The following is a 20,135-nucleotide window of genomic DNA, read 5'->3' as shown; positions in this document are numbered from 1 at the left end:
CCCACTCTTACTCGTGATCTCGACAATCTATCGTTAAACATTCGTTTTATAAATACATACTCATGTTCACGTGGAACAGGTTTCATCAAATGTAAACTTAGAGCAAAAGCACCATCACAAAGAATCGTATAAGGCAAAGCAACTTGAGAACCAGGTGGGGGAATGTTGAGTTCACCATCACACATCTTTTTCAGAACACCACTATCACTGAGTCCCCCTTGGCTACCAATGTCAGCAAACATGGACTGATACTTACTGTCAACCAGTGCCAAGAGAACAATACTAAAGGTTTTCTTTCGGATCCACTACAAGCAGGACTTAACATGACAACGTGTCCCATCAATGGCACATATAGCGTGCGGAAAATTTTCTCTGAATCCTTTTTCAACGTTATTCATCTGACTTGATGACATCAGAAAATAAACGTAAAATTGTAATATAATAATAATAGTGTCACAATAAATGTTTTATTACTTTCTAGGTCCAGATCGTTGGAAATGCAACAGAAGAAGATCTGGTGGCGTATGAAACTGTCGATTTATCTGAACAAAACGCAGCGCAGCAACCATCAGATTCAGCGCCTTCATCACATGCTTCAACTCCGTCAACATCACGTTCACCGTCAGCGCCACCCCGTACACAGTCTGCATCATACCTAACATCTGCGACACCACTGTCACATTTGCGCAGACGATCCGGCTGCGAAGACTCCCTCCGGAACTCCAGCAAGCAGAAAATCAAATGTCTCAAGCTTTTAATACGTTAAATAACGTTGTTTCGAACAAGCATGTTACAAAACCTGATGAATTTGATTTATTCGGTAAGATGATAGCCTAAAGTTAAGGAAATTGGCAGCTGACGAACGTGACTTAAAAATATACGACATACATGGTATGTTTTCGGAAAACACATCGTAGATATACGCCTCCTGAAATAATCTCCTCGCCTGGAAATTCTCGTCCTTCGTCTTCAGGATCCTCCTCAACATATGTGCCAGGTCATCCGAGCCCACGACAATACACTACTGTGGATCCACAACATGCATTGTCAGCAGAAAACAATCAAGGCGGTGCCAACCTTGTCCACTCTGGTTGTATTGGAAGAGATTACCAACCACACATGCTTGTCAACACTCAGTTCTCAGCCACAGACATGCTTGCTTCAGCAATTGGAATGACATGTGAAGAAATAAAAAAAAAAACTGTGGATTGTTATAGAGACTATTTTTACAGTAAAAATTTGTTGTGTTATGTTCCTAGTTTTCTCAATGTTTATACGTCAATCAGGGATTAGAAATCTTTTTATTAAGCTTGATACATTACTGTGTAAAACTGTGTTTAAGTATACTCAATAAATCAATATTACAGACTGATTTATACTAAATAACTTTTGTAGACTGTGTTTATACATCATGTAAGTAACTTTTCAATAATAACACTTTTAATAAAATGTCTTTGTTAAATATATTATTAAAAGCTTACCTTTATATGTCCTTTTAAAACTTCAATCGGAGCTTTGCAAACATTTGGTACGATTTTTATATTAAATCACTTGAAACTTCATATAAATAGTCTAAGCTCTTAAAACTGTCACCAGTTGCTAAAAATCTCAAGGTTCTTGCAATAATGCAAGACGAACTTTCGGAGGAATGGCAGCTCGTAGTTAGGTGTACTTTTTGGCTATCATTGGTGACACTTTGTTCAACAAAAACTCAAAATCTGTGCAGTATGACATTCTTGTAAAATTATCAAATTTTCCAGGTAGGTAGTTAGGTGAACATTTGTTGCATTGATTGTCTGAAACAAAAATTTGTGTAACAATCTAATGTAACAAACTCTTAACATAATAACTTACATTAATATTTGTACGTTAATAACTAGTGTAAATTCAAAGGAAACAGTTTAACATAATGAAATAGTTTTGATTATTTATACAAAAATAACAGTTATCGTTTAAATTCTACAAATTTCAAAATACAAATTTTAAAATAATTTTAATTTTTGATTTGTAATAAAATTAATAACAAAGATGATATTTAATTATCACACAAACCCTAGTACATTTCCCGATACGAATTTATTATATTACAATAAAAAACTAAGAAAGATAAATAATATTTTAGTATATAATAATGCAATTTACTATGATTTTCAGTTACTTAATATTAAGTCCATGAAGTAAAAATGGTTTTGACCCTAAAAACATAACATTTTGCACTTTCATTCGAAACCATTTAGTAGAGCTTAAAACATATATTTTAGGATATTGAAACATAATTGTATGCCTAACGGTTAAGGAGAAACTTCTAAAGATACTGTAAATTAAAATCACCATGTTATTCCTATGTAGAAAAGGAAAACTTTTGTAGTTTGCTTGTTTATGGAATATTATAATTGAATTGGACAATTTTTAAATTTTTGTACTGAGCTGTCAATATCCAATAAAAAAAAATCGTCTTCTGCCCATCCCTACTGCAGTAAACCTAAGTGCGACTTAAACTAATGTTATTCGAATAGGAAATTAATGTAAAAAATCAAGGGAATATGTTAGTGCAAATCCAGCCAGGTAAATGGAAATTCATTTAGTCTGCAGGTTTGCTGCGGTGGGGGTATTTACATTAGGACATAACTAGTGCTAGTTTGGAATAGGCACGTTCCTGCTACAGTAATTTGTAAGATCGTGACTGAAATTCCTAATGGGTCGAAACAGATGTCTTAGTTATACTTATCTTGTTATTTATACTGTTTAAAGCTAGGAATATCCACAATCATATGGTATAATTAATACAAACTAAGTTAATAAATATGAATTTTTCGTTTTACATGGTAATGAGGTTACTTAACCATCCAAAAATATGGATATGATATACCTATGCACACTTGACTAATCGGAAAAGATAATTTTATAGGCCTATTCTTAAGTTTAAATTTAATAAACCAGTTTGATTTTATTTTGTTGTTCAGACTTGAGGAGATTGTTGATGCAAAAGACACGACGGGCCTGTCGTCTTGTAAATTTATGGAAATTACACCCTAGATGTTAGTTCTAGATAGAATAATAGATCAGGGCGTTTGGTGTGTGACTAACCATCTTGTGCGGTAGTATAACTAAGTTAATATCGATACTAGAAATACATATTTATCTTAAATGGGATTGTACTGAAAAATATTTTGCTATAAAATTATGTTGATTTTTTCCTAAAATATCAATGTAGACCTATTATTTATTGAAACGTCCTAGCAAGTATAAGTAATGTGCATCTGCCATAATAAGATATCTTTAAGAAAAGTAACATTTTATAATCGCAAAACTTTTTTTCTTATATAGACGCTACATTGCTCATTTTCCTCTTTCGTTAGTAGGTAAGAGAAAGTTATTTAATTTGTTACAAAGTAGCAGACGTCTTTCGAAACTAATTAAAAACATTGAAATGTACAAACTCTTGTATTTAATTAAATGTTTTGCGGGCGAATTGTATCTAAATTATAAGTGTTGAAGGATAGTAAAAACAAAACGTTAAGCAGATGTTTCAATCTTACAAGATCAAAATTATACAGAGTGTCCACGAACTTCTGCGGGCCTTTTAATATGATTTTTATACCTGAACCAAAGAAAAACTAAAATATCACGTTAGAAATTTGACCCTACAGCCACCATTTTATTTATTTCGCAAAACTAATTTTATTTTGATAACAGTTTTTTGTAGTTAAATTAAATTTGGTGCACAGATGAATAACGCAAAATATATTTATAAACAAAAAATTGTTAGCGTTTGTAGTTTTAAAACGGTGGTCTTTAAAATCCCGTAAATTGAAATAACATAAAACTAGGTAGGTAAGCCAAACTACTATGATAATGCTTTATTTTCGTGATTTTGATGCAATTCTTATGATACCAAATTTAAGAAGATTGGTAAATAAATAAAGGAGATCACTTTTTTAAGGTACTCTTTACTCATTAGGTAAAATCTCTGCTAGTTGGCTAAAAAACATCAGCTGTCTTAATTGTTAGTTTTAATTATCAACTGATAACCCTAGAAAGAAACCTCCATATTTATTTTACATAAAAATATGAGACCAGCTTTAATATTGACAGTAGTAATACACAAGCAAAACTTTAAATTAAGAAGATCATGTTTCCCATTCAGAGTAGTTTCCGTTGGCATACAATCAATGCCCAATATGCAAACCGCATATTTGATAACAAAGAAGAAAGCTATCCTGTAAAGACTGCCGAACAGCACTGAATTCGTTTTATTCTTGTGTTTCTTGTTGTTGCTTACTTTAACAATCAATTTCGATTGAAAGACTTGGCTAATTTCAATTGTAAAAACATTCTATGCAAAGCTTAATATTTCAAACAAACTTAATGCACGTTTTCTTTATTATGCCTGTAGTATATTATTAAAGTAAAGTAGCAAGAGGAATTTAAGTTTATGAATTGGCTACACTGACCACCGATGACGACAACAGCTGACGTCACAGCCCGACGTCGGAGACAAGCAGTCTAGCAAATGAGTAACAGGTTAGTGGACGTAATATACGATACGTGTAGTTGTAATAATGGCGCAGTCGCCGGATTAAATATTGGTTTTGTCGCAGTAAAACTAGTGAAAGTTTTGTAAAGTGCGTTCTTTAAAACCGCAAAAGTGCGAAATGTCGAGTATCGGTAGAGTCTCGGAATTTAATCCCCACGAGGAGGACATCAGTTCGTATTTATTACGACTCAAGCATTATTTCAAGGCCAACGATGTCAAGTCGACGAATCCTGTCTCCATCTTGATAACAGTGATTGGGCCTAAGATTTTGGCGGTGTTAATGGACTTAATATCACCTAAGAAGATTGACGATGAAACATACGAAAGCCTAAGTAAAACATTGGAAGAACATTTTGCTCCTAAAAGGCTCGTTGTTGCGGAACGATATACGTTTTATAGTCGTTGTCAAAAACCGGCAGAGTCAATAGCGGAATTTATGGTCGCTATCAAACATTTAGCCAGTACTTGTAATTTCGGTCCATTCTTAAATGATGCTTTGAGGGACAAACTAATATCAGGCATTAGTAATGATGGAATAAGGCAAAAGTTGCTTTCCGAAGAGTTAGATTTGAGCAAAACTTTTGCTCAAGCGCTCATGCTAGAACAGGCTGAAAGGCAAACAGGCTTATTCGGGAATCATCCTGTGCAAGATATTTCCAAAATTAGTGTGAAAAAGTGTGCACGTGGTCCTGTGAAAAGTGGGAATCCTGTTGGGTACAAGTTAAAATCTTTTGAAGAGAAAAATAATGATAGCAAGATAAAGTGTTATCGTTGCACAAGTTGGGATCATAAGGCTCATATGTGTCCTTATAGTAATTATAGGTGTAATTTGTGAAGAAGAGTAGGCCATCTTAGCAAGGCGTGCAAATCTAAAGGCGAAACTGCCGCAAAAGGCCTAAAAGGAAGGTATAAGGTGCATCAACTGGAAGATAAAGGGAAGCCTAGCCTAGACATAAATGAGGAAGTGGAAAATTTGTCTCTATATAATATTGGCTCATGCTCAAGTAACTCTGATTACAAGGTAAGGCTAGCTATAGAGAATGTGCCTGTAGTTATGGAAATTGACACTGGTTCGGCACTGTCAGTGTGTCCTCAGGAAATATTTGAGAAATATTTTTCTCACGTTCCATTGAGATCTGTAGATATTAAGTTGTTAACCTATTCTCGCAACGAAGTCATAGTAACTGGGCAAGCTCAAGTCAATGTTGACTACAAGGACCATTCTTATTGTTTGCCTATGATTGTGGTTCAAATAAATCGTACTAACCAACCAATGCTCTTAGGAAGAAACTGGATTAAGCACATTGATTTAGATTGGAAATCAATTTTCTCATGTAATTTTGCTAGCGCAACCGCTACTGGTAGTCATGAACCCAAGCCTAATGAGGCAGCCAAAGATGGGGTTTCACCTAACCTAACCGGAAAGGTTTCTATAGAACCTAATGAGGTTAAGGCATTAAAACAAAAATATGTCTCGGTATTTAGAGGTGGTCCGGGGGAGATCAAAGATGTTGAGGCTAGGATAGTCTTAAAAGAAAACTCTATTCCTAAGTTTTGTAAATATAGACCTGTTCCGTATGCATTGCGTACTTCTGTTGAACAAGAGATTGATCGGATGATATCCGAAGGTATTGCCTACCCTGTTACAAGCTCACAGTGGGCTACCCCAATAGTAGTTATACAAAAGAAACAAGGCGTCCGCTTGTGCGGGGACTTTAAAGTTACTCTGAACCAGGTTATACAGTCAGAACATTATCCGTTGCCGCAGCCCGAAGATATATTTGCCTCGTTAGCAGGCTGTAAATGTTTTGTAACCGAATTCCCAACTCCATTGATCAAAAGGGTGAAGCCCTTGGAAGCGCAAAATCAATGGTGGGATTCCGGCACAATATTGCTGAGGTGGAGGACCAACAATAACAACACAAGAGCTGGCTGGACACAAATATAAATTTATTCATTCTAATATATATATATATAAATGCAACAATGATACTTAAATAACAATAATAAATAACACATTGCCCTAGCCAAGATAATAATTAAGTTAAAGCTTTTAAAACATTTAAAAATATCTTTAATAAAAATACAATTTAATTTAAAAATGAAAATCGAGTTAAGTGACACTAGGCGTAAGTGACATTTTGCAAAAGCATTTAGTATACTAACTCAAACAAATTTAAAACAAATTAGCTTAGGTGGCCACCTTATACAAATCTTTTAAAACAATTAATTTAATGCCTTTAGTCCTAGGCCTACATTAAAATAAATAATTTTTACATTTAAACGAACATGAAAAACATTTACACATATCAACAAATGTGGTCGCCTCGCAAAAATATATTCCAAGCGGTTAAAATTAACCGTCAATGGCAAAAAAAATGGTTTTACCCTCAATCAAGGGGTGTGAAACAGAATTAAGGAATAGAATTTAAAATTGGAAAAAATATTAAGTAAGTAAATTTAGAGAGGAAAAACTAATTAGTTAAATTGCAGGTAAAAAGATTACAGATTTTGTTATATAAGTTAAATAAAAGCCTATGTTGAGTGAGATTTCTTCATGATGGATGAGACTCTCCAAATGGACTGGACTGACCTGACCGTAAAACCTTGCTGGCATCCAGGTGAGTTAGTAGGAAGTAGAAGTAGGCCGAGAACATGGTGGCCGCTTCCCAGACACTGCAGCACGGTATTAGGCCGGAGTAGACATAGGCCTAGTTGCGTAGGTGTCACCATCAGTGGGTGGTGGTGCACAGTCAGTGGTGTGACGCAGTCCCATCCGCCCGGGAGAAGGCTCATCGTGGTGCAGTTGTTAGCATTCTAATGGTGGCAGGTTTCAAGTGGAGTCGCCGACCCTGATACAAAGTATAGATCACTGACCTGGCCTAATTAAGCTAACATGTCTCAGAGTCCATATATTTAGGTTGCACTAGGCCTGAATAATTCAAAGGGCGTAAAACATTCTCTTTACCTGCAGTCAGCGACCACATTTTTACAAAGTTGTTCTGTAGTCTAGCCTAATCAACATGGTTCTCTAGAGAAAGGTAACATGATCTCACATGAATAAAAGTGCATGAATGTGCTTGCTTACTATTCACAAGTTTAGGACAAACAAAATGGATATTTAAGTTATTATCTTGGCTAGGCTACTGTAATTGACCAGAGCAACAATTTAGGCTAGCAAAAGTTACTAGCACAAACAAAATTAGAACTAGCCTAGAAACTTTTGACATGATTGGGTCCAGACCAGCTCACAGTTAAACACAGAAATTACACAAAATGACTCAAAAATTACACAAAAATGACGTTAACACTTTAACTTGGTCTTTTAACCTTAAACATGAAAATTGGCTCAACTTTTAATATCACTTGTACTGACAAAGTTAACTCAACGAGGCATGCACATTGTGTTATCTAGTGGACTCGAAACTCTCAGAAAACAGTACAATAAACATCAAAATGACTCTATAAAACATTTCTGAACGATAGTGAAACAGTGAAAAATGAAACAAAATGAAATAAGCGAGGACTAGGCCTGGCGAATTCAACTTACCCGTGGTATGAAAACTCTTAGCCAAAGTACGTCATGCTGACGATGATGGAAAGGGACCTCTGAAGGTAAAAATTTCAGGGTTCACAAAAGAAAACTCTTCCGGAAGAAAACCCCGTAGTTTAGGAACAATCTCAAACCCAAAGTCTGAAGAACGGGAGCCACAAAATGTCCAGCAGACGCGGCCAGTAGTACCAACCACGCAACAAATTAAACAGTGCCGTTGAGCATTGAGCACATACACACGGCACAACCTCCCCCACGAAAACCTAACCTCCCGGGGCAACAACAGAAAACCAGGACAACGACTCTGTCTTCTGGAAGGAAAACTCACTTCCAGGGGATGATTTTGCTGGGCCCAGCAATGGCAAAGAAACAAATTCGACACAACAGAGTAGTTCACATTCCTACACTGCAGGGTGATCAGGCCTACAGGGCAGGAACCTAACCTAACCTAACCTAAGATCTGGTTGTCCCCGAAAAGCCTTCAATTGGGAGATGTGGGTCTGAGGGGAAAATTTCGAAGTTCGGTGTGGACCAGTCATGTTGACTACACATTTGAAAGGACAATGAACACAAATACAACAAAACTACACATAACAACTACCTACCTAAGACCTCTAATTCACAGATGAGAACACAACCACGGGGCCAACAATCAACATCAGCCTGCCACCAACAGGCCAAAATCAGAATCATGAGACGACCACAAAAACAAATAAATAACTAACAGACAAAGAACAAATGAACCACTATGACTAAACACAAATGCCATGTCCTCCTAACCTCAACAAATTTCATTTGAAAAAATTACCAACTTTATTTACTGTGCAAAAAAATTTTTTTTTTTCCTACTACTTTTATCAACCTACTGCACAGTAAATTGGACCAACCACGCTCTGCTACCATTTGTAACCGAATTCCCAACTCCATTGATCAAAAGGGTGAAGCCCTTGGAAGCGCAAAATCAATGGTGGGATTCCGGCACAATATTGCTGAGGTGGAGGACCAACAATAACAACACAAGAGCTGGCTGGACACAAATATAAATTTATTCATTCTAATATATATATATATAAATGCAACAATGATACTTAAATAACAATAATAAATAACACATTGCCCTAGCCAAGATAATAATTAAGTTAAAGCTTTTAAAACATTTAAAAATTTCTTTAATAAAAATACAATTTAATTTAAAAATGAAAATCGAGTTAAGTGATACTAGGCGTAAGTGACATTTTGCAAAAGCATTTAGTATACTAACTCAAACAAATTTAAAACAAATTAGCTTAGGTGGCCACCTTATACAAATCTTTTAAAACAATTAATTTAATGCCTTTAGTCCTAGGCCTACATTAAAATAAATAATTTTTACATTTAAACGAACATGAAAAACATTTACACATATCAACAAATGTGGTCGCCTCGCAAAAATATATTCCAAGCGGTTAAAATTAACCGTCAAGGGCAAAAAAAAGGGTTTTACCCTCAATCAAGGGGTGTGAAACAGAATTAAGGCGATGGACAAGATAATTGGAGGACTCCCAGGTACAGTGGCGTACCTAGATGATGTGTTGGTTGGTGGATCATCCCGAGAGGAAGCTCTAACAAGATTGGAACATGTTCTGCAGCGACTTCAAAGCTATGGAGTTAAGGTAAACCAAATCAAATGTAAATTTTTACAGCCTTCTGTTCAATATCTGGGATACTGTTTGACTTCAGAGGGAATTAGTCCCCAGGAAGGTATTTTGGAAGCGATCCGTGACGCTCCAGAACCAACCTGTAAGGAAGAGCTCAAGGCCTATGTAGGCCTAATCAACTATTATGGTAAATTCATTTGTAACCTGTCAGATAAAATAAGCTGTTTCTATGACCTACTTAGAAAGGACGAACCTTGGATATGGTCTAAAAGGTGTTCAGATGTTTTTCAGCAGAGTAAACAATGGGTGTTGTCTACTGATGTATTGGTTCACTATGACGTGCAAAAACCTTTGATTTTGACATGTGATGCGAGCCCACGGGGTGTTGGAGCAGTACTTTCTCATCTCATTGACGGTGTGGAAAAACCAATTGCGTTTGCCTCAAAATCTTTGAGTGCAAGTGAAAAGAATTACTCTCAACTTCACAAAGAAGCGTTGGCGCTTGTGATTGGAGTCAAAAAGTTCCATAAATACATTTATGGTCGTTCAAATGTTGTGTTGCGGACAGATCATGCACCTTTGGTTGCCATTTTTGGAAGTAAGCGAGGAGTGCCGTGTGTAGCTGCGGCTCGTCTTCAACGCTGGGCGTTGATTTTGTCAGCCTATAACTTCGAGGTGAAGTACAGGCGTGGGGTGGATCTCCCTCATGCTGATGCCCTTTCAAGATTGCCGCTGCCCAATGATGAGACCATGGAATTGGAGGCCAATCACCTCTCTCACGTGGAAAATGTGGTGGAAGTATTTAGCTGCTACAAATTGTTGAGTGACGACACACCTATTACGGCTAAAGATATTGCTAGATTGACTGATAGGGATCCTGTGTTATCAAAAGTAAGGGACTTTATTTGGCACGGTTGGCGTTCGGCCGATGAACCTGAGTTAATTGCATATTTCAGAAGGAAGGATGAACTGTCGGTTGACAACAATTGTGTCGTTTGGGGAGCACGAGTAGTCGTGCCCGAAAAGCTTCGGAGTGCTGTAATCCGATTACTACATGACCAGCATCCAGGAATATCGCGTATGAAAATGTTAGCCAGGAGCTACGTCTGGTGGCCTGGTCTTGAGAAAAATATAGAGGAAACCGTGTCTACCTGCACTGTTTGTCAGTGCACTAGAAATGCTGCCGTTAAGGTGCCACTGTATCAATGGCCTAGAACTACCAACAGGTGGCAGAGAATTCATATTGACTATGCGGAAGATCCGCAAACTAGACAACAACTGTTAGTTATAGTTGACAGTTTTTCAAAATGGCTTGAAGTGTTTCTTATGAAATCAACTACATCATTCAAAACCATTGAAAGATTACGAACCTTGTTTGCTGCTTATGGGTTGCCGGAAGAACTGGTAAGTGACAATGCACCTAATTTTACGAGTGCCGAGTTCAGGGAGTTTCTGAGTAGGAATGGTATAAAATTCACCTTGTCACCCCCCTATCACCCTGCGTCCAATGGCGCAGCCGAAAGATGTGTGCAAGAGGTAAAGAAAAATCTGCAGAGGCAAGTGATAGAAAGTCAATTGGAAGGTGTTACCTTACAGCATAAATTAGACAACTTCCTGTTTGTGTACCGGAACACACCCAGCACAGTAACTGGACTCTCACCAGCCGAGTTGTTTCTCCAATGGAAACCCCGAACAAAATTGACCCTACTTAAGCCTAATTTGTTGTCAGTGATTGATAAAAAGAAGGAACAGCAACGTTCAGCTGCAAACAGCATCCGAGGTGGTGCTAGACATTTTGGCAAAGGAGATAAGGTGTGGGTGAAGACGGTCAGAGGGGAGCATGTGTCCTGGGTTCCGGGAAAAGTGATGGAGCAAAGAAGTCCTGCGACTTATGTTGTAAGTGTGTTAGGCAAGGTCCGGTTCTGTCATGCGGACCATCTGCGTTCCAGTCTTCTGGGAGACGAAGAGGAGACTTTGGTGGATAGGCGAATTCTACAGCCATCACCAGTCAAGGCATCACCTCCGGTTAGGCCTATTTCACCAGTGAAGATACCTAGCCCTCAGCCAGCGGCGATAACGCCCTCACATCAGAGGCGAAGCCTGCCAGAAGCATCTAGCCCTCTACCAAGACTTGAAGAAAGACATGAAGTGCAGTCAAGCCCGCAACTTCTTAGACGGTCTCAACGGGCCGTTCGTAAGCCGAGGAGGCTTGATCTTTAAGTAAACAGTCGACTGTGTAACTGAAGAAGTAATTTTTATTTTGAGTTATTGAAGAAAAGTTTTAAGTTAAATGCAATGAACTATGGACTTTGAAATTGGTTAATGATTTTTGGTATTAGGCCTAGGACTATTATTTAGGCCTATTAAAGGAAGAGCTTGATTTTAAGTTGGGGCGAGTGTAGTATATTATTAAAGTAAAGTAGCAAGAGGAATTTAAGTTTATGAATTGGCTACACTGACCACCGATGACGACAACAGCTGACGTCACAGCCCGACGTCGGAGACAAGCAGTCTAGCAAATGAGTAACAGGTTAGTGGACGTAATATACGATACGTGTAGTTGTAATAATGCCTCTTTCGGAAGATGTGAGCCGAAAACTGAACAAATAATCAACTTTCTGGTTATGTTGCTAAAAATGGCTCTACATTGAAAATATATTGTTGCTACTCGGCTATTTTTTTTCCAGTGAACTTAATACCAATCGATGCATACTTAAATGCTTAGAAATATAAGAAAATATTTTGTGGTTTTTTGACTCTGAAATCTTAATGACATCTCCGAATTCATCACAACCTCTAATCACCCTTTTTTGGGAATTCAAGATGAATTAAAGCACTTTCCAGCTTTGGACGATTTGTTTGGAAGCACCACCTCTTTTGGTCTGATTTGCCCGGGATATACCCATATTACTAAATTTAAATTATTGTGTGTAATGCTGTATATAGCCTACACGTAAAACGTAGCCACCAGCTTTCGTTCTATACTTAGTAAAATACCCCCGAAGCAGCAAACCTGCTGTCTAAGAGAATTCCTATTTACAGAATTAATTTTCAATTAATAAATTATAAATTTATTTAATGGAACTAATGAAGTGTTTTTTTTTTAGTAAAATATTATTAGCTTAGTATATAATAAATAAGTTTTTCATGCTTGATCAAAATATATCCATAAATAAGCAAAATACAACATTCTACAATATTCTCCATAAGAATAACATGGTGATTTTAAAATTATTTTTTTAAACTTTCTCTGTAACTAATAAATGTACAAAAACACTTTGATGAACTGAAATATTTGTTTTTAAGCTCTGTAAAAAGGTCTAGAAAGAATTTTGGAAATTTTGTGTTTCGAGGGTCAAAAACTATAAAAAGCCATTTTTACCCCATAAAACCTCCTGCAAGACCCCGTTCCCATGGTCCGATCATGCTGGTTCGCAAACTCATCCAAGTTTATCCCACCTTACACCTTCAACCCGAATTTCATTAAAATCATACAAAAATTACTCAAGTTATATATTAGCTACTTACCTATAGGGGAATTCGCTAAAAGGTACTTAGATAGCATATGAAATACTTTATTATAAAAAAAAGGGTTTATTTGTAGTTTTTAATGCACAAATTAAGTATTTATTTATAGATCATTCAATGTAATGTAGGAGGAAATGTTACTGAATATACAACATTAGAGCTGCTTACGTGGAGGTAACGCAATACGCCCGCTTTACATGAAAATAACGCTTTAAATGGAATTCAGACACTTGACCACAAAGCAATTCATTGCATTGCCTTTTATAGCCTTGCTTTCAACACATAACCATTCAACGTTATTTAGGCTTAATAGGATTTGTCAGAGCTTTAAGCTACTACTAGTGTACATGTTGCTCGAATTAGAGCAATTGCAAAGTATTACAGGAGTTATTTAAAAACGAATAACAGTCATATTTACAATTAATTTAAAAGAGTTAACTCAAAAATATTACCGGTGTGTAACTCAGACCATGTTTATCTTCGTTATTGATAAACCTAAAGCATTCCGGTCGGTTTTCTCCTTCTCAAAATGTCTCGCTGTACAGGCAACACAGGTTATTGATAGATGACCAATTGAGAACGAAAAGTCGTTTTAAGGTAGTGTTAGGGCGCATTTGTAACCTAATAGTTGAGATTGTCGAGGGTCAGGTGCTGCCTGTGATGAGTTAGGCCTTTTACGCGCCACTGTTCTGTAGCTGCGGTCGTTATCACGATTACGCCTCCTTTCTATGTTTCATTGTCGTCGCGTCAGAGGCATTTAACAGAAAAAAACAAAAAATAAACAGATTATAGCTACACAAAACAACGATAAATGCACAAATCTAAGTTACAATCGTGCTAACACGATCCGTCATAGCGACACAAAACAACGATAAATACACAAATTTAAGATACTGTACAACCATTCTAACACGATTCTTCTTGGGGGTTATGTTTACACAAACTCAAATAGTAAATAAATGTACTCAATGCGTTTCATTGAATTGAATAATAAATAACAGCAATTAAATTATACAGCTGATCAAAATGTAAACAATTACGTTATCCATAAGAATAACATGGGAACTTTCAAAGCCACTGGGGCAGAGCCCAAGGGACTTTTTCAAAAATGTAAGGCCAGTTTGCAAATCTACGCGACACGCTCTTTCCAATGAGACGTCAACGGATAAAATCGGTTAGGAAATGGCGGAGGAGTTCAACCGACAAAGTTTCATGTAGCGTATTAATTATATAGATTCTCAGCACTAGTTCTAATATTACAAGGATTAATAAGTTTTACCCATACGAATACAACCATTTCAACATATACAAACTTTAATGAGCTTTAAATGTACACTCTCTTTTGTTTCTTTTACTCACATTTGTTAGCAAAACCTTGTCAATTGGGTAGAATTAGAGAAACTTACTAACTAATACAACATGCTCCAATTTTCAAATAGCTCTGGAACCTAAATGGTTTATCGGAGAATAAAACTCAAGGAGTACAATTTGTAGACAAGTTTGTGTAGGTACTCTAATTTTAATAATAAAAGTCATTTACGAAAAGTTTATAATTTCTAAGTTAAAAGCTAAAAACTTTGAATAAATACATTTTTTACCTTTTTCACATTTTTGTCAATGTTGAGTGAAGGATGTTTTTTAGAGAACCTCATATTCGGATTTAACCTTCCAAAAAACCAAATAGAAAAATATCTATTCCACCCCACAACCTTTCAAGAGTACATATAACTAAAAATTTACTGGATTGCAAGTAAATCAAATAGGTTAGGAAAAATTATACCAACCAACTATAAGCTTCACATGATACGTTAAAAGAACTACACCATGAAGTACTTTTTTTTTTAATATTAGTGGTTTGATAAAGACAGGTCAAATTAAAGTACATTGATTACCTTCTGAGGCCGAGTTGTTCACATTTCTTTTTTTAGAAAAAACTTTTAATTAAGTTTTTTAGTAAAATATTTTCTTGATGAAAGCACAAACGTTAAATTAAATATCAAACTAATATATGCTTCTTGAGTGCTTTTTAATTCGAATAAATTTAGTGTAAGCGATTTATCAGCCCAAGTACTCTGGATGATCTTCATAGAAGTCTAAACGTAATATTATGATCAACATGATGTGAACAAACACAAAGGCCACTTGAGCTAATGGAAGGTTACTTTAAACCAAACAAGACTAAATCAAGTGACATCTTGACCTTAGCTTATATAGGTACGAATTAGATAACTTTAATAATAAATTGGCCTATACAGGATGTCCCGGAACTCTCTACCAATATTTTAGGGCATTGATCCTGGGTAAGAAACGTACCTAAATATCATATTTAAATTGTCCGGAAGTCCTTAGTTACTCACACAGTCGCCATTTTGTTTTTTTCAGTTATTAATTTTTTTCTAAAGAATGGTTAAACATACGAAATGGAAACTTTTTACAAACAATAATGACGACTAGACAAAGCTACAAAAAAATATGAAGAATTTTCTAATTCATAAAACAATATGGCGGCCATTTAAAATTTTCTTTCTTAAATAATTTAAAAACCATTGATTTTACAAAAATTTTAAATGGTCACCATTTTGTTTGATGAATTTGAAAAATCGTGACAATTGTTTGGTAGCTTTGTCTAGTTGTCATAAATATTTGTGCAAAGTTTCCATTTCGTATTTTTAACCATTGTTTAGAAAAAAAAATTATAAATGACGGCTGTGTGAGTCACTAAGGACTTCCGGACAATTTAAATATGATATTTAGTTATGGTTCATACCCAAGAATGCCCTAAAATATTGGTTCCGGGACACCCTGTATATCGTTAGAAATGACTAATCAAATGTTCAAATAATCTGGATAATGCGTTAATCAATAGGTTTCGACTTGTTAACAAGGGATTTACTACGATTAAATCCCTATTTAATAGTAGTGGATAGTAGTAGGGAATAGTAGTGGTTGCATTGATAAAAAAAATGAAAACACTTTTTACTAGCGAATTCCCCAACAGGGGGGTAGCTATTACCATAGGTGTATAAACTTCTGGTGGTTTTGACTTCTTACGTTAAATGGAATGAATACAAAATGACTACTAAGTTCAGTATACTCGCTTGGCAATGTGAGAATACTCAGGAACTGATTGAACTGACGCACACTGTATGAGTAACTAAATTTTATTTCACCACTCACTCTAATTTATTACCCTTTAAAACACAATATATATATATATAATCAATAAATCAAATGACGTATTAACAAAAAAAAATAAATATTTTTGGGGCCCCAGTATTAAAAAAGAATTGAACACATATATAAGTTTAAAAGTGATTGATATAATACAAATGTAAAACGAGTTGATGTTAGTTAATTAAACCCTTTTCCATAAAAATAAGATATTGATAAAATGTTATTAATCTACACCTTTGCCATTTGGCCAAAGTCCAGTTCACAAAACTGAAAACACAATCCTAATATGAAATTCTATAAAATAAATACACTTTACAAACAAAGAATATTTACATTTAGCAAACATACACGTTTGAAAACGAAATACTAAATGAGAACTTACTTATATTAAATACCTTATCATACAGATTTAACCTTTAAGGGTGTTTGGTCAAAAATTTCATGTCTTATTTTTTGTTATTGTTCAATTGTACTAAACATTAGAGATACAAATATATAAGAAAATCTTTTGTATTTTAAATAATAAGCGAAATATGGAGCTTGGATGTAGTACATTTTTCATTTTTGGTACCAATTCTTTGGTGATTCAGATTAGGAATATTCTGTAGAAAGTCTGTATGCATGGTCTTAAACATTTTTTTAGTAGGCAAATATAATCTATTATCGGCTTGTTCACTACTACAGGGTGGGCCATATGTCAGTTGACAAACGCATCCAATAAAATATAACACAACAAGTTTGGAATAAATATCTATTACGAATTCAGAAACCAAAAACAACATTAAGATATTATAACTTTACATAAATAATGTCCAATCTTATTTCAGAAGGGACTGAAAGTGGTGTCCACGCTCTCTTATTCATGCTTTGCATCTTTTCAAGACCAGCTTACAAATTCTGCTAGAAATGTTCCGTGATTGTAGATTTTCAAATTCTGATTAGATTTACATGTTGACAAAAAAACTTCATTTTTGAGAATATTCCATACAGAAAAATCCATCGGTGTCAAATCATGGGATCTTGGTGGTCACTCAATGGTATCCAAACTTTTTTGTTTAGGAAGTCTTTTATAATGGTTCCATAATGAGGGGGCTCTCCATCATGTTGCCATAATAGCTTTTTTTATTGGCTGAAGGTGTTTAAATTGTGGACTGTTTTAAAGTTAGATCGACACTAAGCACCTCTACACAGCCTAACTGTCGGAATTTACAGTACCATAAAAGAAATAAGGCCCAACTAGCCCACCTTTAAAATTCCCTGCCCATAGGCAAAGGCCAGGAGAATATCAATATTTTTCCATTGTTACATTAGGATTTACAGAATCCCAGTAAGCACAAATGTGACTTTTAACTCCCTCATTTACCTTGAAAGTCGCTTCATCGCTCCAAAGGATGGTTTTCATAAGAATATGTGTCACTCCACAGCAGATGACGTAACTCTCACAAAACTCAAGACGCATGTCTCGAAGTAAAGTTTTCTTATAGGGTCTTATTTTCAAGTTACAGAGAACCAACAGATTGGCGACCTTGTTGTTTTGCTTGAGCCTAACACTCATCCCGTACAATGGGAACTCCCAAACATCACCGCAAAATCTCCAGGAGCAGACGGAATCGTACGAGTGGTCCATTTACGCATCGCTACAGAAAACTTCAGCCGGCCAGCCGTCAAAGATTCCCTTCTTCCTACCAATTAATTCCTAAGCATTCCCATTCACCTCCTTTCAATTTGTATTTGTCATTTTCCATTTGCCAGTTTTTTCATTGAACCAGGTTGGTTCAAGGGGGGGCGATATGTTGGTTATATTTAAGTTTCATGATTTTAAATCAAACAAATCCTTATTTATATTTTTCTGTTTTAAACTATTACTAGCCCAAGCAATATCTTTCGCTATTCAGCCGCTCTTCGCGATAACGAAGGTATGCGGCCTTTGCCCTCAACGCTGATAACCTTCCAAACGGCACAGTCCACTGTCGTCCACGGCTGAATAATCACCATATTTCTATCGTCTATCCGCATCATCTTTCCGCAAATTAAATTCACTCTTCAAATTAAAACTTTTAAATTAATCAGTCTGTACAGTGCTAGTAGAAATTACAATATTTTCTTTTCATATCTGTTGTATAATATATCTTATTAATAATGTTATAAAAGTTAAAAAATATAGCTACTTTTACACTTCCATCAATAAATAGGCAGCTTGGTGAGCAGATCAGAGGTTGTGGTCAATATGAAAACGTAAGTTGCTAGTTGATAACTTTGTTGTACCTCTCTCGATACATTGGCGGGGCCCTTTTTGATTGAGCAACAGCTTCTTTCTTCACATTAAGTATCATAAGTTTCAGACATGTTACGGCATCTTCCGCGGAATCATGCCCGTCCTCCTCATTTTGAATTGCCTCATTAAGCAATTAACTGGCCAATACTTTCAGTGCTTGCCTCTTATGAGACTTTAGAGCGAAGAGGTGAGATGCCCGTAGGAGGCTGGGGAATATTTGCCCTTGACTGTGAAATGTATTGGTCTACCAGGGGATCTGAGCTAGGAAGAGTGACAGTCGTCAATGCAGAGCTGAGGACTGTCTACGACACCTTTGTAAAGCCGGAGCTCCCTGTCACTTAATTTTTTTCTAGTAAAAAATTAAGTTTCCAAGAAAGATCTTCAAGAACGTCAATAACTTCCATCTACCATTTATCTTGTAGCGAGGCTATTTTTGATAAGTTTACGAATTACCTACTTGCTCTCTGCTTGTTTATTTATTTAAAATAATAATATTATCACTCAATAAACCATAACGTTCATCATTGGAAATAATAATCGTTGTTTGCAAGCCAACGCTTGAAACTGATAGCTATTCAATTATAATCCAAGATACTGGTCACGTTAAACTAATAAAAACTAGTTTACTAGAATTTCAATTTTGGTATAGTGAATATTTTTTAGTTTGATTGTGAACTAAAATTACCTAAAATGAAAATTAATTTAACTATTTGCATTAAATGGCATGGTAGCTAATTCTATATAATTTTGAAAGGAGGTTACTCAAATATATATGCCCCCCCCCCATTCAGCAAAAACAATAAGGTTTTACTGTGTGAGGTATTTTATTGTGATATTTGTGTTTAGTTTTTCCCAGAAATTATTGCTTGAAAAATATTGAAAGAGATTACTTTTGTATTCTGTGTACTTGGCAAGGCATTTATATTCTTCTTAATCTAAAATGTTGAAGTAGGTCTAATCTAAGTGTTAAAGTTAACTTCTGAGCTAGTTAAAATAACTAAAATATAACACGATTAATTTAAGTCCAAAAGTAGAAGTACAGTACGCACACGTTGCCAATGAGAACTTGTGTTTGTAACTGGTTTTGCACTTAAATGTTATAAATGTCTTTTAAAATCTATGAAACGATTTTTCGATAAATCAAATAATTTCTACACATGTGACTACCCAAATATGCCATCCATGAATAATTGCATGTAAAAGTCACAATCACCACCCACTTTTTCCTGTTCATTCACTAATCTTAGCAGAGTACATTTAACCAATTGTATTCCCCTACCTTAAAATATTATATTGAATAATAATTGTATATAAATGTATGATGGTATGAAATACAAGACACCGATATTATACCTACTCTATATTCACACATAGGTCTAGTCACACATTAATAAGTTATCATTAAATGCTTGCATTAACAGTGATGGCATT

The 20,135-nt window shown here is 35.5% G+C and overlaps 1 protein-coding gene across 1 annotated transcript; it reads left to right on the top strand.

Moving 5' to 3' along the window:
- Positions 1–9,607: 9,607 nt before the first annotated feature.
- On the top strand, positions 9,608–19,046 carry LOC128984067 (uncharacterized protein K02A2.6-like). Its single transcript, XM_054403350.1, has 3 exons — positions 9,608–9,742; positions 10,019–11,921; positions 18,859–19,046. Exons 1-3 carry the CDS (start codon positions 9,608–9,610, stop codon positions 19,044–19,046), a joined length of 2,226 nt encoding a protein of 741 aa, XP_054259325.1.
- The last annotated feature ends 1,089 nt before the right edge of the window (positions 19,047–20,135 follow it).

Source organism: Macrosteles quadrilineatus, unplaced genomic scaffold (genome assembly GCF_028750875.1).
Source record: "Macrosteles quadrilineatus isolate MER2022 unplaced genomic scaffold, UCM_ALF_1.0 Scaffold_2__2_contigs__length_208266976, whole genome shotgun sequence".
Lineage (NCBI taxonomy): Eukaryota > Metazoa > Arthropoda > Insecta > Hemiptera > Cicadellidae > Macrosteles > Macrosteles quadrilineatus.
The sequence above is the reverse complement of the archived record's forward strand: the minus strand, read 5'-3'. Positions and strand labels throughout refer to the sequence as shown.

What these genes read in the sequence shown, in the direction of transcription:
- LOC128984067 (XM_054403350.1), top strand. Translation starts at nt 9,608, where the DNA reads ATGGACAAGATAATTGGAGGACTCCCAGGTACAGTGGCGTACCTAGAT. An exon ending in TTCAAAGCTATGGAGTTAAG is followed by an intron (nt 9,743 to 10,018) that starts GTAAACCAAATC and finishes GATGTTTTTCAG; the next exon opens with CAGAGTAAACAATGGGTGTT. An exon ending in ACGGTCTCAACGGGCCGTTC is followed by an intron (nt 11,922 to 18,858) that starts GTAAGCCGAGGA and finishes CAATACTTTCAG; the next exon opens with TGCTTGCCTCTTATGAGACT.